Source organism: Bacillus rossius, chromosome 11 (genome assembly GCF_032445375.1).
Source record: "Bacillus rossius redtenbacheri isolate Brsri chromosome 11, Brsri_v3, whole genome shotgun sequence".
NCBI classification, from domain to species: domain Eukaryota; kingdom Metazoa; phylum Arthropoda; class Insecta; order Phasmatodea; family Bacillidae; genus Bacillus; species Bacillus rossius.
Genome location: NC_086338.1, coordinates 26378698 through 26402420, shown reverse-complemented (window position 1 = coordinate 26402420; position 23723 = coordinate 26378698). Strand labels below are relative to the sequence as shown.

The following is a 23723-nucleotide window of genomic DNA, read 5'->3' as shown; positions in this document are numbered from 1 at the left end:
ATGAATTGGTTTTGTTTTTATGAATAACTTTATCTAACAAAAAAAAAATTTCCGCATAATCGTCGCACCCCTACTTTTGAAACTTGATTTTAGAATAAAAAGTGCGACGATTATGCGAGTAAACACGGTAATTTTGATATTCAACTACATGCATGCGCACTATACGGACATCGGCGGTAACAAACTGATAAAGGATATAACGTTTGAAAACATCTCTAAAAGAAAATTATAATTATCAAACAACTTCGTATTTCTGTTAATTAAATAAGTAAGCAGTAATAGCTGAATGAAAAATAGATTTCAACTTTATAATGCATAATTTTGTATGGGAAAAGAAAGTTATTGGCAACTTAACATGGAAAAAAATAACATTTATCTTGTTGAGAAAATGACAGGACTGAAACATTTGACCAAATTGGACGGGAAATTGAATTGTAATTACTCTTATTTTCCAATTATGACTAACACACTGCCTGACAGCAACTTGAAAACTGATTGCTGTTGCACAATGCTTTATCACGTTTACTACCTACAAAAAAGGGCTCGGACTCTTTTCCATTGGGACCTCATGCAACATTTATGTGAGGAATTCTTCTTTCCAAATTTTGACTCTCTAAAATATTGGTGCAACGATTATGCGATAAAACAATGTAACATGGTTGAACTTTAACCACATTATAAAGTAGTTAGACCTTATTGATTATAGACATGACTATAAGGCAAATATGCTTATGCATACAAAAGTGCACATTAATCTGAACATGAACCACAGTATTTCATATTTTCACTAAACAATGATATGCCTCGCAAGTGATAAATGAAAAAAAAAACTGCACTTAAAAAATTACTATCATAGTGAATATGAACAAGTTATACTAAGAGAAAACAATACAGTTAGATGATCTAAAATAATTTAACAAGGGCTTGTCTCAATTACAAGAAATGACTATAAATGTATCAAACACAACAGATATACGACAGGTAAACAAGCACTTGCTTACTGTCGTGGGATATAACTATCATAACTGTCAAATTCAAAATTAGGGCAGCTACCAAACTAGGGAGCGGGACATCCCTAGAAACAACTGTCAGCCCAAAAACATTTAGTCACTGTGAGTCGATGTAATTATATTTTTATATTAGGTATTAGCCTCGAAAGACTTTTATTTTATTCATTTGTCTCCATACCCCGAAGAAATATCACCTCTTTTTATAATATTAAATATACAGTAGCACCCCCATTTTGTGAACACGGATTTAACGAAAACAGCGTTTTAACGTAAAGGTTTTCAGGAACCATCAAAAAACACCAATTTATTAAAATAATAATATAGATTTCCAAAAAATGAAAGTAAATTGTAATGGAATCTTATTAAAAAATACACTCTGTGGTGTCAGTAATAGAATGGAGGTACTATATATTAATATGTGCCTTTGCATCATCTGTCCAAATACGAAAAAATTTAAAAAAATTGTTCAAATTGCTTAAAAACTCCAGGCGCTGTAACTGAATTGCGTAGGTGCGTGCCATTGCGCACCATTGCGCACGCCTGGATAGATAGACTGTCCGCGACACTTGACGTCATGAAGGGTTTCTTTGTCCTCATCCCCTTCCCCCTTCTCTATCCCTGGCTTGACTCACCACGTTAGCTTCTAATCACGCCCGCATAGTAACAGTGCTAGCCAATAATCACACGTTTCCAAATATTCCCTTTCCCATCCTCCAGGTTTTTTCAACTTGTGACCACGTCACACCAATACGCCATTGTCATTATTCTCTAGAGGTGTAAAAGTAACGAAAAAAGTAGTAGTGCACCGATATGACTTTACCGATTACAGATTTGATTACCGATTATGAGAGCAATAATCGGCGATACCGATTCAGTTACCGATTATAATAAACAAATTTTTTTTAAGTGTAATAATGCACACAAAAATTTTTATTCCCAAAAAAGATTAGGTAAAATTGAGAATACAGTTATAATAACAGTATAAAAATATATAATATGCACTATTTAGTCATTGCAAAGTGTAAAATTAATTCACTTCTATTTATATTTGTTATTGTAAAGAACTTGAACTACAGTCTAATAATTGTAATTTACAATGGGTAAGTTTTTGTTGCGGAAAACTAGCATTATTATCGACTATCACATAAGGTTGCATCGAGAAATTACCGTTTAGCAATGTAAACATGTTGCTTTATTTTTTTCACTTGAGTTTATAGAAAAATGTTTCCACATTTCACTTTTTTTCTCCCTACTCGCCATCTCACTATAATTATATATATAAAACTCAAAACCAATTCTAGCACATGTGATTTTATTTATGTTGACTAAATATATAAAATTATAAATACTTTTTCACTTTTCACGTCACATACAAATAACACAGCAACGGATAATGTTACCAAAGACACCCATAACGAGTTGGTAAAATGCAGTGATAAAACTCTAGAAGGTATCGGGACCACGATTTTGAACAGCTATGACTCGAAAAGATCGATTGTCATAGAATCGACTGCAACTGCTTGTGGTATTTTGATTGTGTGCCATCTATTTTACGTCTCTGGCTAATAGGTAATGTACAAGGCCACTAGACAAAAGACAGAACAAAAGACGAAACGTAAACAAACGTGTAGGAAAAATGTGTTTTTTATTGTTCGAGGCAATGAGATTTATTAAACTCAACGAAATATCTGTAATCATGATATGACGGAGTTAGATGAATTTTGTAATATATACAAATACAGTATTTCGTCCTAAAATGTGTAACAAAATATTACACGGTAAAAACCTACTTAATTACGCTTGGGACCTAAATAATCGGCAAAGTAATCGTTAAGATAATCGCCGATTACGATTAATCGGTAAGTACCCATAATCGCCGATTACGATTCATCGGTATCCGCATCGGTGCACCACTAGAAAAAAGCGTACCCGTATGTATTCGTTACTATAACAATTAGTACTCGTTACTTCTGATACCGCATAACATGCTATGTTATGTTGCAGCAATGAATCGAATTGTATTGCGTACGCGTACAGTATGACGTCGCGTAAATAATAATAAAAAGAATATTAACAATTAACAATATTTGATAATTATCAGTTTTTGTTAACCAAGAAACAATTAAATCTCATTAGAGCGGCTTTTTTTATATTACAGTAGAGCACCCCTCGACCGTAATTCCCACAAACGGAACTCCCGATATCCGGAACTAATTTTCTAAAAAAAATTAAAACATTTCCACACTGGAACGAGGCTTTTTTGCTTTTGCGTGTGATGCTTTCAGTTTATAGACAATAATTTAGTGTACAAATATGTGTTAGGTACATATTTATACATTAATATATGGTTAAACAGTCTACATTTACCTGTATTTCTCTATCTCTGTGTTTTTAAACGAGATGCTTGAAGTGTTATTCTTGTGTATGTGAAAGGTAAACAGTGCGTGGCAGTGACTATACACTCTCCAGGAAGTGTGAATCACTAGCACGTCAACACAGAAGTAACACAACACTGCAGCTGTAGTCCTACTACCTCCCCCGAATCCTCTTCTTCATCCCCTTCGCTCACGCACGCACCCACCCGCAGAGATAAGAAACACGTGCCTGTCAGCTTGCTTAAATGAAGGTCATTCAACCGGCCCGGAGGCCGGCCCTTCCGCAACTCCCCTTACCCGGAATTTTCTCATAACCGGAATAAACCTCCCCCCATTGATTCCGGTTGAGGGGTGCTGTACTGTATCTCTTTTAAGATAAGAACAAAAAAACGTGAAAATATGTGATAATAAAAAACAAAAACAATACATATTTCTAATTTGTAAACAATACTTTCTTACATTGTTTTTGTTCCAATATAAACTTTGTATACACACACAATACCTTTAATAAACAGTAAAAAACTTTGACGACGAATTTCCAAATTATACTTTACTTAATAAACAAACATCGTTCTTTTTAACGCAAATTCATCGAATATGCGTGCGCATGCGTAAAACATTACATACGAAAAATGCGAGTAACGAGATGCAGCCGTTTGTAAAGTTTCGTTACTCGTTACTAGATGACGCACCCGTTACTCAGTACCGAATACATATGGTTTGCTAGAGCTCTATTATTCTCAGTAAGAGCTTTGTGCGCAGTGTTTAGTTTTTGGAATACTTTTTTTATAAGTGCTGTCCAGACTTGATTTTTTGCTTTTCTTCTTGGATGTTTACTACAGATTGCGATTGGAATTGACTACACTGCCTGTTGACGACCTGCTTAGGTTTTTTATTGGTACATGACTTTATTTACTATTTATTTATTTCTGGGGATTGTAAATAATTAATCATTGGTATCAAGACATCAAGATGAAGGTAAATTTGAAGATGTCAAGGCAGCGAGAAAATTGGTGCGTATGCCAATGAACTGGTATTAGAACTGGACAAAACTGGGACACGGGCGGTGGAGCTTTCATTTTTTTCCGCTAAGCTAAGCTGATGGAAGGTCATGAGTCTAGGTGGAGCGTAGAGTGGGTTATACTCAGCTCAGCGAACAAAGAGAGCCAGCCGGCGGCTACGCCGCGCCGCAACAGCAGCTGACCGAGTACAATGACCTTTCTCCGCCTACGGCGTGCTATTGACGGTAAATTTCCATCAATTTGCAGCCATTTTTTTTTTTTTTTAAATTTTTTATTGTGACGCAATGTGTATGTAGCTCGTATTTGTTATAAACGCTGCAGGTTGCGACTGTATTTTAATAAACTTTAACGTATTTCTTACACTTTTCATATTTTTAAACTTTTATTTTTATTTTATGCCTCATTTTTCACGGTTTCTGAAAATCTGTATGTACGACCGAGGTGTACGTACGAACTGGGGGCCGTACGAGCGAGATCAATAATGTTGAAGGTGGAAAGTTGACAAAGTCTGAGATAGCACGGCAGCACAAGATAGAAGCGTCGATCCTGTCTACGATATGGAAACGTAGGGACGCGATTATGAGTGCGGGGGTCATTGAAAATCGGTAAATCGGATTTAACGAAACATAGATTTAGAGTAAACATTTTCGGTAACCATAGCACTTCGTTAAATCTGGGTTCTACTGTAACTAATTAAAAGGTTTATATAATTTAATATTGTTTCTTAATTTTTGTAAACAGTTAGTGCATTTGTCTGGTAACCTCTGCCCATGGATTTTAAATGACCTAACAGTGTTTATGCCTTGGTGGGAGAATGCCTTCCAGCATCCTCAGGGACCATTACTCAGCATGAGAACCAAATATTGAGAAGATTTGCTATATTACTTAAGTGTTTTATGTTAATCAAAATAAATCTTAATAAGTTTGTTTGATTGTTTTAGTATTTACATTCTTATTTAATTTTTAGGCCTAATTTATATTTTACTACGTTAAAGGATACTAAAGAAAAAAAACATATTTACAATATATAAAATTGGCAGGTGGCATATACAGTGTTTTATCGCGTAGTCGTCTCACATTTTATACTAAAATTGAGTTTGAAAAGTAGGACTGTAATGTTTTGGGGGGAAATTTTTTTTTGTTAGGTAAGGTTATTCATAAAAACAAAACCCATACATGGAAAGTACGTTTATTTAAAAAAGTGGCATATACAAGAGCACGCCAAACAATTTAAATTAATAAGTCATGCAGCAAAAACCTTTCTTCAACTTTAAATAGAAAAAAAAATGTTAATGTGAGCCTGAACTAACGCGTAACTTTCGTCGTAGTACAAACTTAACCACGAAAGAGTGCGGACCGTTAAATGTAGTTAACTCGGCACTCGACAGAGAGCGCTCGTTGCATGCGATCGGCGAGATATCGATATTCGACTACGTATCCGCGCTCTATACAGGAAGCAACACAAACAAACATTAATGATGCCAACTAGCGCTGGCTACATTTTTATAAGCAGTACACTGCGGTGACGCAAACAAACAGATAAAGGTTATTACGTTTAAAAAAGTATATAAAAGAAAATTTACACATCAGACAACTTTGTATTTCCGTTAATTACCTAAATAAGTGGTAATGTCTGAATGAATATTAGATTTCTACTTTAAAGTACATTGTTTTATATGGAAAAAATACCTACACAAAGAGCTGGGAATCTAATAGCGCGACCAAAAATAACATGCGACATTTATGCGGGAGGTTTTTTTAATCCAAATTTTGATGCCATAAAATATGAGTGCGAAGATTATGTGATTAAACAGGGTATTTCAATTGTTTTTTTCCCCCAATCCAGTTCCCGTTTCCTGCAGGAAAAAATATTTACAATATACAAAATTGGAAGGTGGAATATATTTTAATGGATTTTTTTCCCGATCCACTTCTCGTTTCCTGCAGTTAAAAAATTTTTCCACCCTAAAATTTCCCGACTCAAAGGTTCCTTTCCCACAAAGCACTAGTTATCACTAGGGCCAATGAAAAATGGTAAATAAAAAAGGCCCATTTCGGTGAATAAAAAAAGTTATTTCGGTGCCAAATTTCGGTGAAAAAAAAGTAGTTTAGTTAGAAAAAATAACTATTTCGTCATTATAATTTTATACACATGTATATGTTTGATGGAATAATTGTTTTATTTGGTCGAAATTTATCAAAAACAATATTTTGAAGTACATTCACATCTAAAATTTAGCACGCTGCATTTGTAATTAAAATTCTCAAGATTACATACAAAAAAATCGGAAACTGATCATAAACGTTAGTGGCTCAAGTCCATTTTGACTACCTATCTCTGAAAATCAGCTATTATATATTTCCTGCAAACTAGTCCCCACCAAAACACTGTACTTATTCAACAGTACAGAGTATTGTTTTTTTTTTGTTTACTTTTTCACCGCCTCAACTGCGTGTGCGGTATTTGTTCATGTATATGTTGGCACTCTTGGCCGGCATTTATTATCGTGCATTGCCGTGACAACTACGAAAATAAATAGTCGCCTCGGCTAGGACGCCCAAATACAACAAATAGCATTTTGAAAGTTATGATTTGATTGGCTAATATGGAAGTGACGCTATTTTTCTGGACTGCGTTTGGCCGATTCAGAGAAAGGAACGAAGATTGAGTTAAGGCCTATCGACGATTGCGTCACCAGACGCATTTGCGGTCGGCAAAATAATGTCATTTTTGCCATTTTATGGCCTTCTACGTCTCGTAGGAACGTGTGCGACGACGGAGACTGAGTAGGCGTACGTCTGGATGTAATAATTTTCATTCGTGAAATATATGGTTCTAGAGTAACTTGACGCTTAGTTCCAGAACCCGATGCTTTGTTCACCTTGTGCGATGCTCGAAATTTACAGTGTTTTCACACGTGTATTTTATTTTCCAGTCGACTTGCACATTACAGAACTTGCACATCATGATGCCTTTTTCTTTACTGATTACGTAAAATCCTTCAGCTCTTTCGAAAACACAACTTTCGGCATTTTATACGTTTATCCAGTGACCACGGTAATATGACCAAAATGACACAAAAACTTTCAACGGAAAACGATCATAGATGCGGAAGAGAGACAAATTGCATCCACTCGGAAATAAAGCACTTAAACTCGACAGACACGCACTCGTGAAAACAAAATCATAGAACATTTCGACACTCGTAACTACCAACGCCATCTGTGATTTGTCCACTAGTAGCTAAAGTGATAATGTTTATTGCCACGCTCTACTCTATGGGTGCTAGAGAAAAACAAAAGCAAAGATGACGTCTCACATATAACCTCTTGGAATAATAAACGTTTTGTGCAAGTTCCAGAATGATTCAACGTGATTTTTCGCGATAAAAAAGGTTAATTTCGCGCGAATATCGCGATTTCGTCATATTTCGTGAAAAACTACGGATTTCGCGCATCACAGCAAATTTCGTTAAAACGAAATGCAGTATATTAACGTCTTATCACTACCAAGTAAGGTTATTTGTATTACACATCATGTGCAAGTGATTTTTTTAAAATTTCGCGATTTCGTCATTAACGAAATTTGACTACCCCTAGTTATCACAAATGTCATATGTTAGTCAGGTACATAAATTTTAAGTGTACAAAACATTAACACACAACAATCATAAAATGATCCAAGATGGGCCCAGAAAAGCCAATAAGATAATAATCAAAAGTGCCCAGATTAAATTCCATTTTTTAATCAGAATAATCAAACTAATTAGGTAGATAGCTAGTATGCAATCTTTTATTTGAATTAAAGTAACCAGACACGTGTTCATATGGACAGGGTGTCTACTGACCCTGGAAAACCTGGAAAACCTGGAAATATCAGGGAATTTTGTAATCAGGGAATAATCAGGGAAAAATCAGGGAATTTTTTTAAAAATCAGGGAATTTTTGTTTGGTAGGTTGTAGTTGGCAATACGTTTTTTGTTTATTGATCAGCTTGCATTGACGTGGCATCATGTGTATCCCCTCCCATTTTTATTTTTGAATGGCAAATAACGAACAGTTCCCACGTCCATTTTCTTTTATTTACCATCGGATTCGGAAGTGGCATCAAATCACGTGATACAAACTGTTTCAAGAAGGTCTGTTATCCTGCTGACGTGACGTGCTGCAGCATGTGCTTCCCACGTTCAGATTATACAGACAGGTGCATTAAATTTTAAGTATCTATGGATGCCCTCAACGTAAACTGGACATTTTTGTTAGCTTTGAAAATACATATCACAGACACTTTTTGTGAAGATTTACCATCGTTGCTAGAAATTGGTAGCTGTGGGCTTCATACGGTCCATGGTGCTTTCAAAACTGGAATTTCTGTTACACAATGGGACGTTTTTAGTTTTTTGAGGCACAGTTACTTTTTGTTTAAGTATGTACCTGAATGGAGGGCAGATTACATTAGAATAACTGGATCAGAGCTTTTTCCCAAGAAATTTTGTGCAATCAGATGGTTAGAAAATACTGCAGTTGCTGAGCGTGCATGAAAACGTTACCCCACCCAAAGAAATTTGTTAGTGAAGTTTCTTTTTCATCTGTCTCTTTCAATGTAGTGAAAAGTGCTCTTGAAAATAGTCTTCTAGAAGTAAAATTGACATTCTTCCACTCTTTAGCATCAGAGCTGGAATTTTTTCTCACAATGTTCCAAAGTGAAGCACCCATGGCACCTTTTCTCTATGATTCACTGGTAGACATTTTATTAGCTTTGGCAGGAAAGTTTTTGAAACCAGAAGTACTGAAGAGCTTTAGGGAGAAACGCAATGTATCTCGATTGGATGTAGATAACCAGGAAAATCTATTGACTGCTAACAATATCAAGTTGGGTTATGCAGTACGCCATGCCATCAAGAAAAAGAAAGTACCAGAAAAGTCTGTCCTGTTACAGAAAAATGATAGGACTTGTCTAAAGGTTATGGTAAAAAAATTTCAAGACAAAAGTCCCCTGAAGTACAATCTTACCAAGGGAATTACCTGCTTATGTCCGTCTGTGGCTTAAAATTCGGGTGTGAGGAAACAGCGTGTGAAGTACAGTTTAGAATGTTGTCTTCAAGACAGGTGGCTATCAGGACAAGAAGCTGATAACATTGAGTGATCATATCAGTTGGTATGTTCCTCGCAAGATTCTGCAGCACTGTTCTCGTCTTTTTCTTGATCACTTGTGGATGCTCATTCTTAAGGCACATACAGTAGCTGCCAAAACAGGCCTTCTAAAGTTTGTGAGGATGGTGTTGGTACTTTCCCATGGAAATGCATCATTGGAAAGAGGATTTTGAGTGAATTCTAATCAGCTGACTGAAAACTTGCAGGAAGAAATACTGATCGCACAAAGACAGATGTATGACTTTGTTCAACGTTTTGGAGGTGTAGAGCATGTTGATATCACCATGTCCATGTTACAGTATGTAAGAAATGCTAGTTGTAGGTGTAAGGAAGCCCTGCAAACAAAACAAAAAGAAAAGGAAGCTACAGACAAGAAGAAGGCAGAAAAAAGAAGAGTTGAAGAGGAGATCAAGGCATTGCAGTTGAAGAAGGCTCGAATGTTGGATTTGGCTCGTTCTGAAGTAAGTGCAATAGACGCAAAAGTTGAGTCACTGCGAAATTGATGGGAGCTTCCTTTTACTAATGTTTTTTTGCAAAAGGAAGTGTGTGAAATATTTGTAGCAGCATGTTTTATTTGCCATCAATTGAGTCACTTTGGCCACGTTTGGAAGAAGGTAATTTTTTTACTAATTTAAGTAAGTTGAAATACTTTGAAACCCGTCAATGTAATATTATGCAGTTTTTTTTTCAGTTTCTTGGAATGTCGTAATTGTGTTAAAGAAAACCTGGAAAAATTTAGTTTTAGACCTGGAAAACCTGGAAAAATCAGGGAATTTAATTTACTAGATCTGGTAGACACCCTGTATGGACCATCTCAAAAGCCATACAATTTAACAGTGGCATACATTACGCATTAATGTACAGCTACAATATTTCCATATGCGTAAGGATCATTAACATAAAAAGATGATTTACGTCCCTGAATATATAACAATAAAATACCAAAAGATTACACAAAATTATTATACGGACGTAAAATCCCAGGGGGAAATACAGTTTGCAAACGACTTAATAAATTTGACTAGATAACAGTGCAGTGCAAGCCTTGCTAGGTCAAGCATGGCAGGTGGTACAGTCAAATGGCAACCTGTTCATGCTTCTTACAATATGTCAAAATTTATGAGGCTAAGTGCTCTCACACATGAACACGGCAAGAAACCAGAACGCTAGAAAATACGTGTGGCTACAAATTGAAATTAATTCCAAGCCACGTCAAAACTGCGAAAGACAGACATACCTGCGAACGTGGCCCACCTCAGCAGGACATGGCATGCTACACAAGCGAATATTACGGTGTAGCACAGCAACAAGTTACATGCCATGAAAAAGTTATTCCAAAACATGAATTTAAATGGTGGCCGTAAACAATAATTTAGAATAGTTAACAATTTATGTTACGAGACAGAGCCACCATCTGTCGCCAAATCAACTCCCAAAAATTCCAACTTGCGTGCTTTGTCTGGCCGGGCCTTCACGTCGCACCAACACTTGAGTCCAAATACGTAAATCATAGGTGCCAACTCTCACGATTTTGGTGTGAGGCTCACTATTTGTAGATATATGTCACGCCCTCACGATGGAACATCCCTTCCTCACGATTTTTCGTTTTTTTTTTCTTCACCTTGTATGTTTTTATGTCAATAGATTGTAACTGTATCAATACAATCGTATCACACTAGATTGGTCGGAGATATATCGCTTGTGACCTCGATTCGAGATCGAATAACTTCGACCTGTTGCTTTTTTCGAACAGTTGCTTTTGATCGTTAATGGCGGCCGTGATTGTTTCTAGACGTGTTGTTGGTTATGTAGTGGATTAGCGTATATATTCTTTGTTTATGATGTCGCAGCAGTGCGGCGTGAAGAAACACTGCTAAACAACTTTCAAAAAGTTTTATGCAGAAGAATTTCCGCACATCATATCGTCTCGTAAAGGTGAAAATTATGCATATTGTGTTGCGTGCCGTTGTGATTTTTCACTCGCGCATGCTGGCAGAAACGACGTGTTTAAACACTGCCAAACAAAAAAACATGTTGATAGCGTAAAGTGCATTGATTCAAATAAAAAGCTGAATTTTGTTTCTGATACGTCTGAGAACTGTATAATTCGTGCAGAATGTTTATTTACGTCTTTTATCGTGGAACACAATTTGCCAATAACTTGTTCTGATCATGCAGGCTCGTTGTTCAGGAAAATGTTCCTGGACAGAGAAATTGCAAAAAAATACAGCTGCGCAAGAACAAAAACATCAGCTATAATTGCAGAAATGGAAGAGAAAACTCATGCAACTAATGTTGAGATTTTGAAAAGTGAAGTTTTTTCAGTGGCGACAGATGGAAGCAATCAGGGTGATGCAAAGTTGTATCCAATCGTTACTTTCTACAACAAAGAGACATCTGCAATTGTGAGTAATCTGTTGTCTGTCCCAGTTTTAGAGGGTAATTCGACTGGTTTAAATATTGGCAACCTTCTCCTGAGAGATTTGAAAGAAAATGGCATCCCTCTTTCTAACTGTCTAGCTCTAAGTGCAGATAACACACCAGTGATGATTGGTAACAAAAGCTGCGTAGCTAATGTCCTGAAGCACGAAATGCCTAATTTAATTGTTATTGGATGCCCTTGCCACCTAATAGATTTAGCTGCTGATAAAGCTGTTTGGAAAAATAAAAAATCCAGACAATACTTTAAAATATGGCAGACTTTCCAGGGCAATGCTTGCCGTTCTCTGTATCCCACATAGCAATGCAGAGTGTGAAAGGATTTTTTTACAAATTAAGAAAACAAGAACCCAATTCAGAGCATCAATGTGTGATGCAACTCTAGAAAAACTGGTCAAACTGAAATCATCACAGAGAGGACTTTGTTATGAACAGAATTTTGATGCAAATTTTTTAAAGAAGGCTAACTCTTCAACATGCATGTCATTGAAGAAGTGAAAATTATCTGCATTTAATTTGTAGGCCCATACATGTGCTGAAATACTAATCCAACCTCAATTTACAATTTTATAATCAAAATTAGTTTAAAGTTACATTATTTTTTATACATATAAATGTTTCCTCTAACAAACTACAAATGTAATCGAGTTAAAATAACATCATTTTGTGTGCAGACCTACGTGTGAACTGTGAAGGTTTACATTTATGATCTTCTAATGTAGGTAAGTTGTTTGCATTTGTTCCTATTGATTTTTGGAAACAGTTTTAATTGATTGACGTGAAATATGCATTTATACACATCAGTGCCTATAATATTGTATGTTAGATATATTTAAGCGTTTTCATGAAACCACAGCAAAAAATCACAAATTGAAAATCCTCAAGATTTTGGATTTCTCAGGGTTGGCAGCTATGGTAAATGTACATTAAGATGTGAAACAATACCTTAGTTCATTGACTGAACCAAGTGAAATGACCCGAAAAAGAGGAGGCAAGGCTCTCCGGGGCTTAAATAATAGCCTAGACCGCACTGCCGATGTGCAAGAACCCTGGAGGGAGGCCAGAGCAAGGATCGGAGGGAATGATACGAAGGAAAGAAGGAAAGGTTGCGCGAAGAGGGAGGAAGGTAACAACCATGGTTTGGCATCTTGAAGTGGAGGCTATGAATTCATCTCAACATTATTGTTCTAATGATGGAAATATTGCTGCCATAACTTCTGAATTTTTTATGTATTCTTCAGCAATAAATCCTGCTAAGAGTGGACTGTAGAAGTAATTTTTTTTTTTAATCTCAAGTGTACCTATTAAACTATGTTTTACCGTCCCTTCAAAAGTATACTTATTGTACTGTTTTCTTAAGAGCTCATTGTTTTTTTAGGAGTGTTAGGCAATTAGTAAACAAAAATATTAACTTTATTTCAAAACTTGATATAAAATTTGTGATACACAGTCAAAGTTTCTCAAAGTTCTTAGTAATTTATTTGTTTAAAGGGTGAAATTTTCTTTATTTATAGGTCCAAAGCTAATTTTGTTCAATTGAATATGCAGAAAAAAAAATTTTAAGTTTGTATTACTGCAATAGTTTTTTTTAGAATGACTATTATTACGAAGTGCAAAAAATCAAGTGGTCCCTTTAGATTTGAATGATTGAAGTTTGGTTGTATGCGTACTTACTCATTGCCAGCACCCCTTTAGTGAACAATTTAATACAAGTTTTAATATACCTAGTTGAAAATGATTGCATGTGAAAATAATGTGACCAAACGACAGTTGGTCCAGTGGTGCGTGTGACGTGCAGAAGTGTGCCCAGGTACGGCATGAAGCCGGAGTACGGGCGGGAGCCGCTGCACCCGACGCCTCCCCGCGCCGGGTACGGCCACGGGCCCCCGGCCATCCCGCAGCCCCCCGGCGGGCCGGGCTCCTCGGGCAGCCAGCAGGGGGCCGTCATGATGGTGTACGGCCTGGACACGGAGCGGGTCAACGCCGACAAGCTCTTCAACGTCTTCTGCCTCTACGGCAACGTGCTCAGGGTCAGTCGCTCACAGCCCATACTGTGCTAATATCGAGATTCAGCCAAAAAATTTAATACATTAATTTTCTTAAATTCCATCAAAACAGCACGCAATGGCTGACTTCTGACCGGTTTGTTTTCCTCGGCAATTATTATGTTCGGTTATGGCTGTGCCATGTATTTAGACATTGGCTGAAATCATTTTCAATTTGAAAAAAAAAAAAACTATCATGAAATGGTTTTGGCTTTGTTTTTAAAACTTATGAAGATAAGTATAGCATCTTCATTACAGCAAATTAAATTATTTCTTTTATATTTAAATGTATTTATAGTTTTGTTTTCTGTTTGAAATATTATACCTCACGGAATGTACTTTTTGTCTTATTAAACATCCTAACTTCTTTGGTAACCTGTTAAATTGACCCTATTCAATGTTTTGATTGTGTTCTGTTTATCCCACAGTATGTACTCCAGTTTTAATGCTTAAAACTCATTTGAATCAAATATATATATATTAGTGGTAATAATAATTTACAAGGCATTGTTTCAAAAAATTTTCAATGATACAGTTATGAAATTACTAAATATATTTTCTAACATGTCAAAATAATACATAATTCGTAATATATGGCTCATGATGTCATTGTTTTTAACACAAGTTTGTAGAATTTGTGTTTTCCATTTACATATGTTGATAATTTTTTTGGAAAATCTATCAAAAAGTTTTTTTTTTGCTTTGTGTTGTATTATCAACTTTTGAGACCTTTATTGCTAATTTTAAATTGATCAGCATGTTGTGTTTTTTTATTAAAGTTTGTTACTTTTTTGAATAACAGTATTTGTCTTAAATATATACATTTTTAAAATCTTATAGTCGCTACTGAATTGTATTCTTTCCTGAAAATTTGTTAGTTTGATCATACATTTAATGGTTAATATATAATCGTTTACCAAATTGGACATATGTTAATACATAATCAAAAGATTGGGTTTGTATATTCTACATGAATGAAAAGCAGTTGCAAGTGTGTAAATGAAAGTAAGGTAATAATTTGCATTTACATATAACATTTATACACTTGTGTGTAAAGTAAGTAGTTTGTAGTAACCTTGATGATAATGGTTAATTTTATAGTCATTAGTATTTGGCATATGACCCTCATAAATAATATAAGTGATGGTTTTTTTCTCTCCATTACTTATCTTTAAAAAAAAAAAACCATTTTTGTCTTTGAAATGTTTGTTGTAAATGTTCATGAATTTATAAATGTAATATTTTTGGCTATTCTGATTTTAAAAAATTAGGTATCTAAATAGGAATGTATCTTTGAACATTTCTCTCTAATTACTTTTTAAATAAAAATTCTCTAAAATTCTTGCTGGTAAGGAAATAAACATTTTTCTTATTGTATTTAACTGAATAGAAGCAGGCCACGGCATTTGGATATACCTATGTTGAAAAATAAGAATTTTTATTTTTCTCCCTGTACCTCAGAATCACTTTAAATGAACCCATTTTTCTACATCCTTATAGCTTCCCTCTCTTACAAGTGTGTATTTCTTCCAGAAGTCATTACTTTTGAAGCGTGTTCGTTGTGATTGGATGTAATTTGCTGACACACAGTGTTTTTCTGGATGTGTATGTAGCATGGGAGTAAACAGTGGAAACTTGCATTGCTTGAGTGATGCTGATGATTGCCAACTGCAGTCTTGTCTGTTACGTACTTCTCGTTCTAAGTGTTCTCTCGTACTGATCGATTAGTTGCTTGTGTATGAGTTACTTGGTAGTTTTCAGTAGCATGTTAAGCTGCATTTTTGACAAACAGTTTTATTTTAAATTTTGTTTAAACCTTTGTTTTAGTGCAGGATAGCATTTTAAGTAAATACATAGACACGAGGACTAGAACTAGGATCTCAAAACTGAAGGTAGCTGAAGTAATCGCAAGAGTTGAAAATGCGTAGGTTTAGAGCATTACATTGATGGTATTAGCAAGTCCAATATCAGTTTATTATTAATTTTTTTTATGCCTGAACTTCATGAAGGTTTGTGTTCTTGATAGCTTTACAATCCTCGTTGCTACAAACCAGTTAGTTTATTTTTAAAATACATTAACCTTTTTAATTATTTAAGTGTACAGTTTGGTGTTGCAGCTGTAATAATAAGAAATGTTGGTGGACATGTTACAGTACACTCCCTATTTAACGCGGTTGTCGGGGGACATAACTCTTGCCCGCGTTGTTGCATAACCGCAATGTTTCGATGTGACCAAGGTCAAAAGGCATATAACACCGCATGTGTTCTAATAGGTCGGCAAGCACGCACAGTATAGACAGCCCGGCCCGCCTTATGTGCGGACTTTGCATCCGCAGTTTTCACTAATCGCGGGTGACAAAATAAAAATTATAAATTATAAAGATAAATATTAAATGTTGAATTTTTTTTATTTTTCCGCGTGTAGCGCACAGTTTGTCGCACGGCCTACGAGCGCGCCAAACGCCGCCATACACACGTGCGGCACACAAGCTGCTGCCAGTCTCGTGGTGTTAGCCACAGTATCTGCTTCGTCTGAGTGTCCGTAACAAAGTAAGTGCAGTGTGTGCGGTTACACACGATTCTGTGGTCAAAGTCTTCTAAATAGAAAGGCCGTAGTGATACTTCAAACCGAATATGAATCGCAAAGTACCGAGTTTGATTGACAAAAAAAAATTCTATATTTACTTACAGATAGCGTGTCTTTTGCCCAAGTAGGCCACAGATACGGGAAAAACGATTCTAGCATTTGTACAATAAAAAAAAAGAATCGTCTATCGTGTCAAGTGGTTAAATTTTATTATCCATGCTTTCAGTAAATTATAAATGGTCACACGCGGGAAACAAAAATTGCGCCAAATTAATTTTAGCGCAATCTGTGGCGCCGTATTAAAAAGTCTGTTAAACTTTGTCTTTACTTATTCCACCAAACGCTGTGTCGAGTTGCTGAGTGTGTGTGACTCGGATCAGCAAGTGTTATATTCCCCAGCCTCTGGTTAAAGGTCGGTAGGCCGCTACACATAAACATTTCCGGGGCTTGTTTACTACCTCACGGCAAAAGTGGTACAGTATGGTTCACGTAAGTATTGGACCACTGGGAATTCCTCGGCAAAGATTAAAAATACGCTAACTGATTTACTTTACTATTTAATGTTAAAACATTATACCAAAGTAAAAAGATGAACGTGTATAATACAATGAATTACCCAATAATATTACGTCTGTAGGTTTAAGTGTTGTAACAAAACATTTATATACAGATGTTCAGTAAAATACCAATTAATACAGTACATACTGTACCGTAAAAGATGTAAAAAAATAAAATACGTCATAGTTAGTGTAAGTGCTCCACACTAAATGGGAAGATTCTGGAGTGGAATTTTAAAACTGGACTACCTGATTTTGCCTTGTACGCAGAGACGCTGCTCAGTCAAGTGACTCATGCTCTGCCTGTGTGCTGCGTGAACACATTCCCTCCCCCACCCCCTCCACCAGCCGTGTTTCTGCCCGCTCAAATCTCTAACTCTCTCTACGCCTTATCTTTCCCTCCCACCTTTTCCCTCTCCGACAGTATACTTCAACTACCCGGCTCCATTCACTGCTATACATAATACCGCAGCCTTTGTCTGTCAAGACAGCACAGCATGCGACAGGTCAGACATTAAATAAAAATAAAAAACTGCCCTCAAATTTACATTTACAGCGTGGAGCGTTTACACAATCACTCAAATATATGTATGCATTACATATGTATATGTACCTATTCTTTTCTTTTAAAATAATCGGACATTTTTGTTTGGCGTACTAATGCAGAGCGTTTCTGTTCTGCATAATGCTTTAAGATTGCCAGGTGAAGCAACGGGACATGATTGGGCTCACTCTGTCTTTCTGTACCTTCTGGGATACCGCACTCACGTGATATGCTTGCTTTCGTCTCACCTTTTTTCACAAGCTCAATGATTTTTAGTTTATCTGCTATAGAATGAGTTTTTCGTTTCTGTGACATTGTACCAAGCGCTAACAAGACTGACTGTAAAAACATGTCTTCAATAACGTACGGTCAACAATGACTTGTCTCCGCTTGTCAACACACGTGACCACGAGAAGTGTGCAGACGGGAAATGAATGAACTACGTACTCAAGGTCACCAGACTTCCCCCCTTTCGGCTTACTCATCGCCCCTCTCATCACTAGCGCTTATATTCCACCCCTCCCGACTACCCGGGTGTCTTGGTCGCATATTCTTGGCTCGCCTCACCCCTCCCAGCTCATGCCGTCAACCAAGCCTATCCAACATCAATCCCCAGCCGAGTCACGCTTGATAATGTCGCTGGACGGCGGGCTTTATCGGGTCCCCTGTCCGATGCTTAATTTGTGAGATAAAGCGACGTTAAGAACTAGTGTTTCAGAAAATAACTCTGGGCTGGATTGGACCATAGTTTGATAACCCTACAAGATAGAGGAATAATGTACGGAGATATCTTGTTTAGAATTTCACTGCGGACATTTTCTACGCCTAGGCTTTTTTCTGCCCGATGCTTAGTTTGTGAGTTACAACGCAAAATTATCCTAATCTGCTGTCAACTATTTATTCCATTATTATTCATTTCTGATCGGGGGACATGGTTTGACCCGCGATATACCCGATTCCGCGATCAATCGGAACGCGATATACCGGGAGTTTACTGTATTTAGAAATGTAAATATAAAATTTAAAAAAAATAAAATAAGTAATGAAATGGCAGTTTGCTAAGAACCTTCAGAACCAAACGGTTTATTTACAACTCCAGGAAAAACATCCTTGTACTTTTGTATGAACATCTCACGAGTTAGCTGCAGTGGTTATTAGTGTGTACATAATGATTGGTGGGTTGTGTTGCAGATCAAGTTCTTGAAGACGAAGGATGGGTGTGCCATGATCCAAATGGGGAATGGTCTGGCCGTGGAGAGATGCGTGCAGTATCTCAATAACGTCCCAGTCTTCAACTCTAAGCTGCAACTGGGGTGAGTACTCACGTTCGTGGATCATACAAGTGTAGAGGACTGCAGCTCGGTGTAGAATACCATCACTCAGCTATTGCAGGGTGGCCACAGACCGGCAGAACCTGGAAAAGTCAGGGATTGTTTTCATGGGTCAGGGGAAATGTTTGTGGGAAGCTTTTTTTTTTTTTGCTTCATAATTTCTGTAATGGCATTTATTATAAAACGTGAGTTAGCTGTATCATTTTCAAAATTATGTTTGCTTACTACCATATTTACTTTAATAACCCAGGCACAATTTTTCTTGAAATGTGTGTTGAAAAAGCAAAATGCACTGCTTGCTTATTCAAAACTTGACAATGTTGCATGGCAGTGCTGCATAGCCCAAGTTCCCTAAAGCTCCAAGGTTGGTTAAACCTGCTGATGCTTAATGGACATGGACAACCATCTTGCATTTGGTTTGAAAGTGGATATTTTTTGTAAAAATGATTACTGAAGGTTTGTGGTTGTGATTATTTATGATGTCTAAAAACCATAAAATGATTATCAACTTCGGTTGCTAGGTAGATATTTTTCATTCACAGACATTTTTTTCTCCCTTCAAAGTAAACATATAATCAGTTACAGTTAATGCCTAAATAAAATATTTGTCAGTTAACTGTAGAGGCGCGTATTTACATTAAGAATATTTATTGAAGTACAGTGAAACCCTGATTATCCGTTTTCCAATGGACCATAAGTAAAAAACGGATAATCCAGGAAATCCTACAATGTGGGAACACACTCTAAAGTTACCAAATGCACAATGTATGTACTATTGCAAAAACTTTCAGTGAATCAGTTAGGTATTTCCATAAACTGACACCAGCAGCACACTGTATATACACTATCAATATTGGAAAATTATACAGCAAAACCCCTTATTTGCACTTTTCATGGGGACAAAGTATAAAAGTGTAAAAAGCGGGAAAGTGTAAATAAAGGGAAAAGTAAGAAATACGTTAAAGTTAATTAAAATACAGTCGCATCCTGCAGCGTTCATAACAAATGCGGGCTACATTACACTTACGCATTGCACCACAGTAAAAAAATTTTAAATAAAAGGGCCGCAAATTGGAAATTTACCGTCAATAGCGCGCCGTGCGCGGAGAAAGGTCATCGTACTCAATCAGCTGTTTCGGCGCGGCATAGCCGCCGGCTGGCTCTCTCTGTTCTCTGAGCTGCGCATGCGCAGTATAACTCACTCTACGCTCCGCCCAGACTCGTGACGTTCCATCAGCCGCCAGCCAATAGATGCGAGCTTAGCGGAAAAAAATATAAGTTCCACCTCCCGTGTACCAGTTTTGTCCATTTCTAATACCAGTTTATTGCTATACGCACCAGTTTTCTCGCTGCCGTGACGTGTTCAAGTTTACGTTCACCTTGATTTCTTGATACCAATAATTAATTATTTACGATCCCCAGATATAAATGGTTAGTTTAAAAAATATGCGTCAACTGTACAATACTTCCGAAATTATAAAATACGTTTAAAACAGTTACCAAGACTCCGCTCATTTTATCTAGTGAGGTTTATGTCTCGTACCAGTATTTCGGCTAAGTTGTGACATAAATATAGTAACAGAACGTTTATACATTCGTGAGTTTACGTTTTTCCCGATTACATTTTAGATTGTCTCCTGCTATAATTACTCGGACTCTTACACGCCTAGGCTTAATTTATTATATGTTTAGAAATAAAAGCAACTTTTCATGTTATAAAATATGTTTATTTTGCGATTTACAATGTTCACTGCCGACTATAAAAGTTACGTTTTTCACAATGTTTTTAGGCCTACTATCGTTGTTACGTGATGTAAATAGCGGGATGGATTAGATTTTTGAGACGTAATTCATGTGAAAGTATTGTATTGGATTAAATGGGAACCAAACGGGACCTGAAGAATATAGTGCAAATAACGGGAAAACGTAAATAACGGTAACGTAAATAAGGGGTTTCACTACTTCCTGAATTTTTTTAAATGAACAAAATGTGCCGTCCACTGGGATGATTGATGCCCGAACTTGCTGGAACCAAGAAAACAAAACTTTCTCAAGCTCACTGTATTTCGACTGTCTTGCCATTTTCCGTTTTTTTGAAGACTGGCCGAACTGACTTGCTTGTTTCCGAATCTCATTTCTTCTAGCGAAGATAGAATTAAGAGTCGATGGCGGAATACCATAGCGCTTTTCCAAATCAACCCGTTTTTCGCCTGGATTTTTTTCAACGGCATTTATAATTTCTAAACGCTCTTTAATGGTTTTAACCTCTTTTGTAGGTCGATACATATCAATGAACCTTTACAAATTTCACACGTGCATTAGAGTTAAATGCGTAAAGCTAATTTACCGTAAACAAAGAAAATCTCGCGCATATACGGCCGGCCACGGAAACGCTAGGATGAACAATTTTGTCTATGTTTCTCGCAGGATTTCACTGTCGCTAAATAGAAACGTGTTTACGTTGGGCTAGTATGTACAGTATATCGACCACTGGTATATTGTTATGTCGATTATCGCACAAAGCAAGAACTATCGTGCGAGCGTTAGCTTTCGTCTGTTGTTTTATCGAAGTTGGTGAACCTGTTAGCAACAGCGTCATGCTCACTTTATTCGTTTTCTTTTAGTAATGGCCGCCATATGTAAATATTGGTATTGCGTGTCGTGTAGACACGCGTAAACTGGAAATTTCTCGGGAATTTGATTGTGAAATCGGTAAAAAGCCTGTAAAGTTCAACCCGTTAAACCGGGTTAAAAAATATTCGTAAACGATGGAAACGGGATTTTTTTAACATTGTTCTTGCGGGATTTTTTCGGGACCACGGACATTGAACAATAAAACCGGGAAATTCTACAATGCGGGAACGAATAAACGAGGTTTCATTGTATTGAAACTTTTAATAGTATTTTTGGAACAAGGAAAAATCTGGAATAGTCAGGTTTTTTTTTTATTGTTGTTGGTATCATAAGGGGATATGCAATATGTAATATATTTTACTCTTTATGGTAAAATCAAGTAAGCAGATAATGCGGTTGTAAACATGTTCAAGCATCTAAGATGAGCTGCAGCGCAGAGGTTGGCGGGCGGGACCAGCGCACATTCCATGGTCACACGCTGCGGCCGGAGTGTTTCCCCTTCGTTGCATTAATAGTGTTTAGTATTTACTGGTATTTTATTTATTAAGACCAAATACACATAAATACCACATATATATTTGGTCCAAAAAGTAAAAAAAACAATATATTGGGGGGGGGGGGGGGGGGTGGAAGTGGTTAAAAATGGGACACGCCCAATATAACGAAGGTAGTTATGTATTTTGCGAATGAAATCCGTGGAACAGTAAGCATATGTAAAATTGGGGTTCTAGTGTATATCCATAGAACAAGGAGGATGGAATTGTGTTACTGCTATTCATAAATACCGTAAATTGATGCTGTAGTATGGAAAAAAAAATTGCAATTGTGATATCACATTACTTTGTTATTTAAATTTGTTCCTCTGTTAGACAAATCTATGAGACCACATTTATTTTTTTCGGAAATGGTGTTGATTAACTTTAGAAATACAGTATAACCCCGACCTAACGAACACCGTTATAACGACAAACTCTTTATTACGAACACGCAATATGGTCCCGCCAAAACTGTATTATTTTTTACGTATATTAACCTCTAATTAACGAGCATTTTTTCTTCGCCACATGACGTAACTCCGTTATTACGAATTACTTTTACCATAGGACGAGAACTAAAATAACTTTAAACACGATATAGTGTTTGCAAGCTACATATTTCCTTGTATTATGCTTTCGCGTAATATGTATACATTCGACTTCACAACGTAAATATTGGCTTAGCTTCATAGATAACCATAGTACAGGCTACATACCACATCTATTGAAAAAAGTAAACATCTATGAAAACCTATTCCATAGCTGCGACAATACATTTTAGAAAAACCTCGACAGTAACTATCGATTATAGCCACAGTTGCAGTCTCATCTCTGTTTTGCCAGGTGACGATTACTGCATTTAAGTATGACATCTCTGACTGTTATGAGTTTTTTTTACCGCCCGCTAGTTACATTCGTGTGATGTTTGTGTGCGCGATACACTGCAACGAAATTAACGAAGTGAGATATTAATTTGTTTTGATCGATGGAGGGTAAAAGAAAACGCAATGCAATTTCGCTAGCCACAAAAATGGAAATTCTGCATGCTGTGGATAGTGGTGAAAAAAAATCTGACGTCGCTAAGAAGTATGGAATACCATCATCAACTCTCTCGACTATACTTTCGAACAGAAGTAAAATAGACAGTGCAGTTCTTCTTGGGACAGACAAAAAGAAATATCGACCATGCCAAGATGAAGCGTTAGATACGAAAATGTTCGATTTTTTGATGGAGTCACGATCAGCAAACATACCTATTTCAGGGCCGATTCTGCAGGAGAAGGCACAGAATGAAGCACTGAGAATGGGGATAGAAGGCTTTCAGGCATCTAATGGATGGTTGCACCGATTTAAAAGTCGATGGAGCCTGACAACTTTAAAGGTTTCTGGCGAAGAAGGCTCTGTTGACCCTGCAGTAGAAGAAGCATGGACTTCAAAACTCAATGGAATTACAGCCGGTTATGCACCAAACAACATCTTTAATGCAGAT

General features: G+C 36.6%; 1 protein-coding gene across 5 annotated transcripts in view; it reads left to right on the top strand.

Annotated features, from left to right (window-relative positions):
• The window catches only part of LOC134536713 (heterogeneous nuclear ribonucleoprotein L), a 204046-nt gene that overhangs the window by 140707 nt on the left and 39616 nt on the right, over positions 1-23723 (top strand). For 3 of the 5 annotated variants that reach the window (XM_063376583.1, XM_063376587.1, XM_063376588.1), the window contains 2 exons: positions 13799-14030; positions 18925-19046. In XM_063376583.1, the coding sequence (XP_063232653.1) occupies positions 13799-14030; positions 18925-19046 (354 nt within the window). The remainder of the gene's footprint in view (positions 1-13798; positions 14031-18924; positions 19047-23723) is intronic. The other 2 variants (XM_063376585.1, XM_063376586.1) reach the window with 2 other exon arrangements.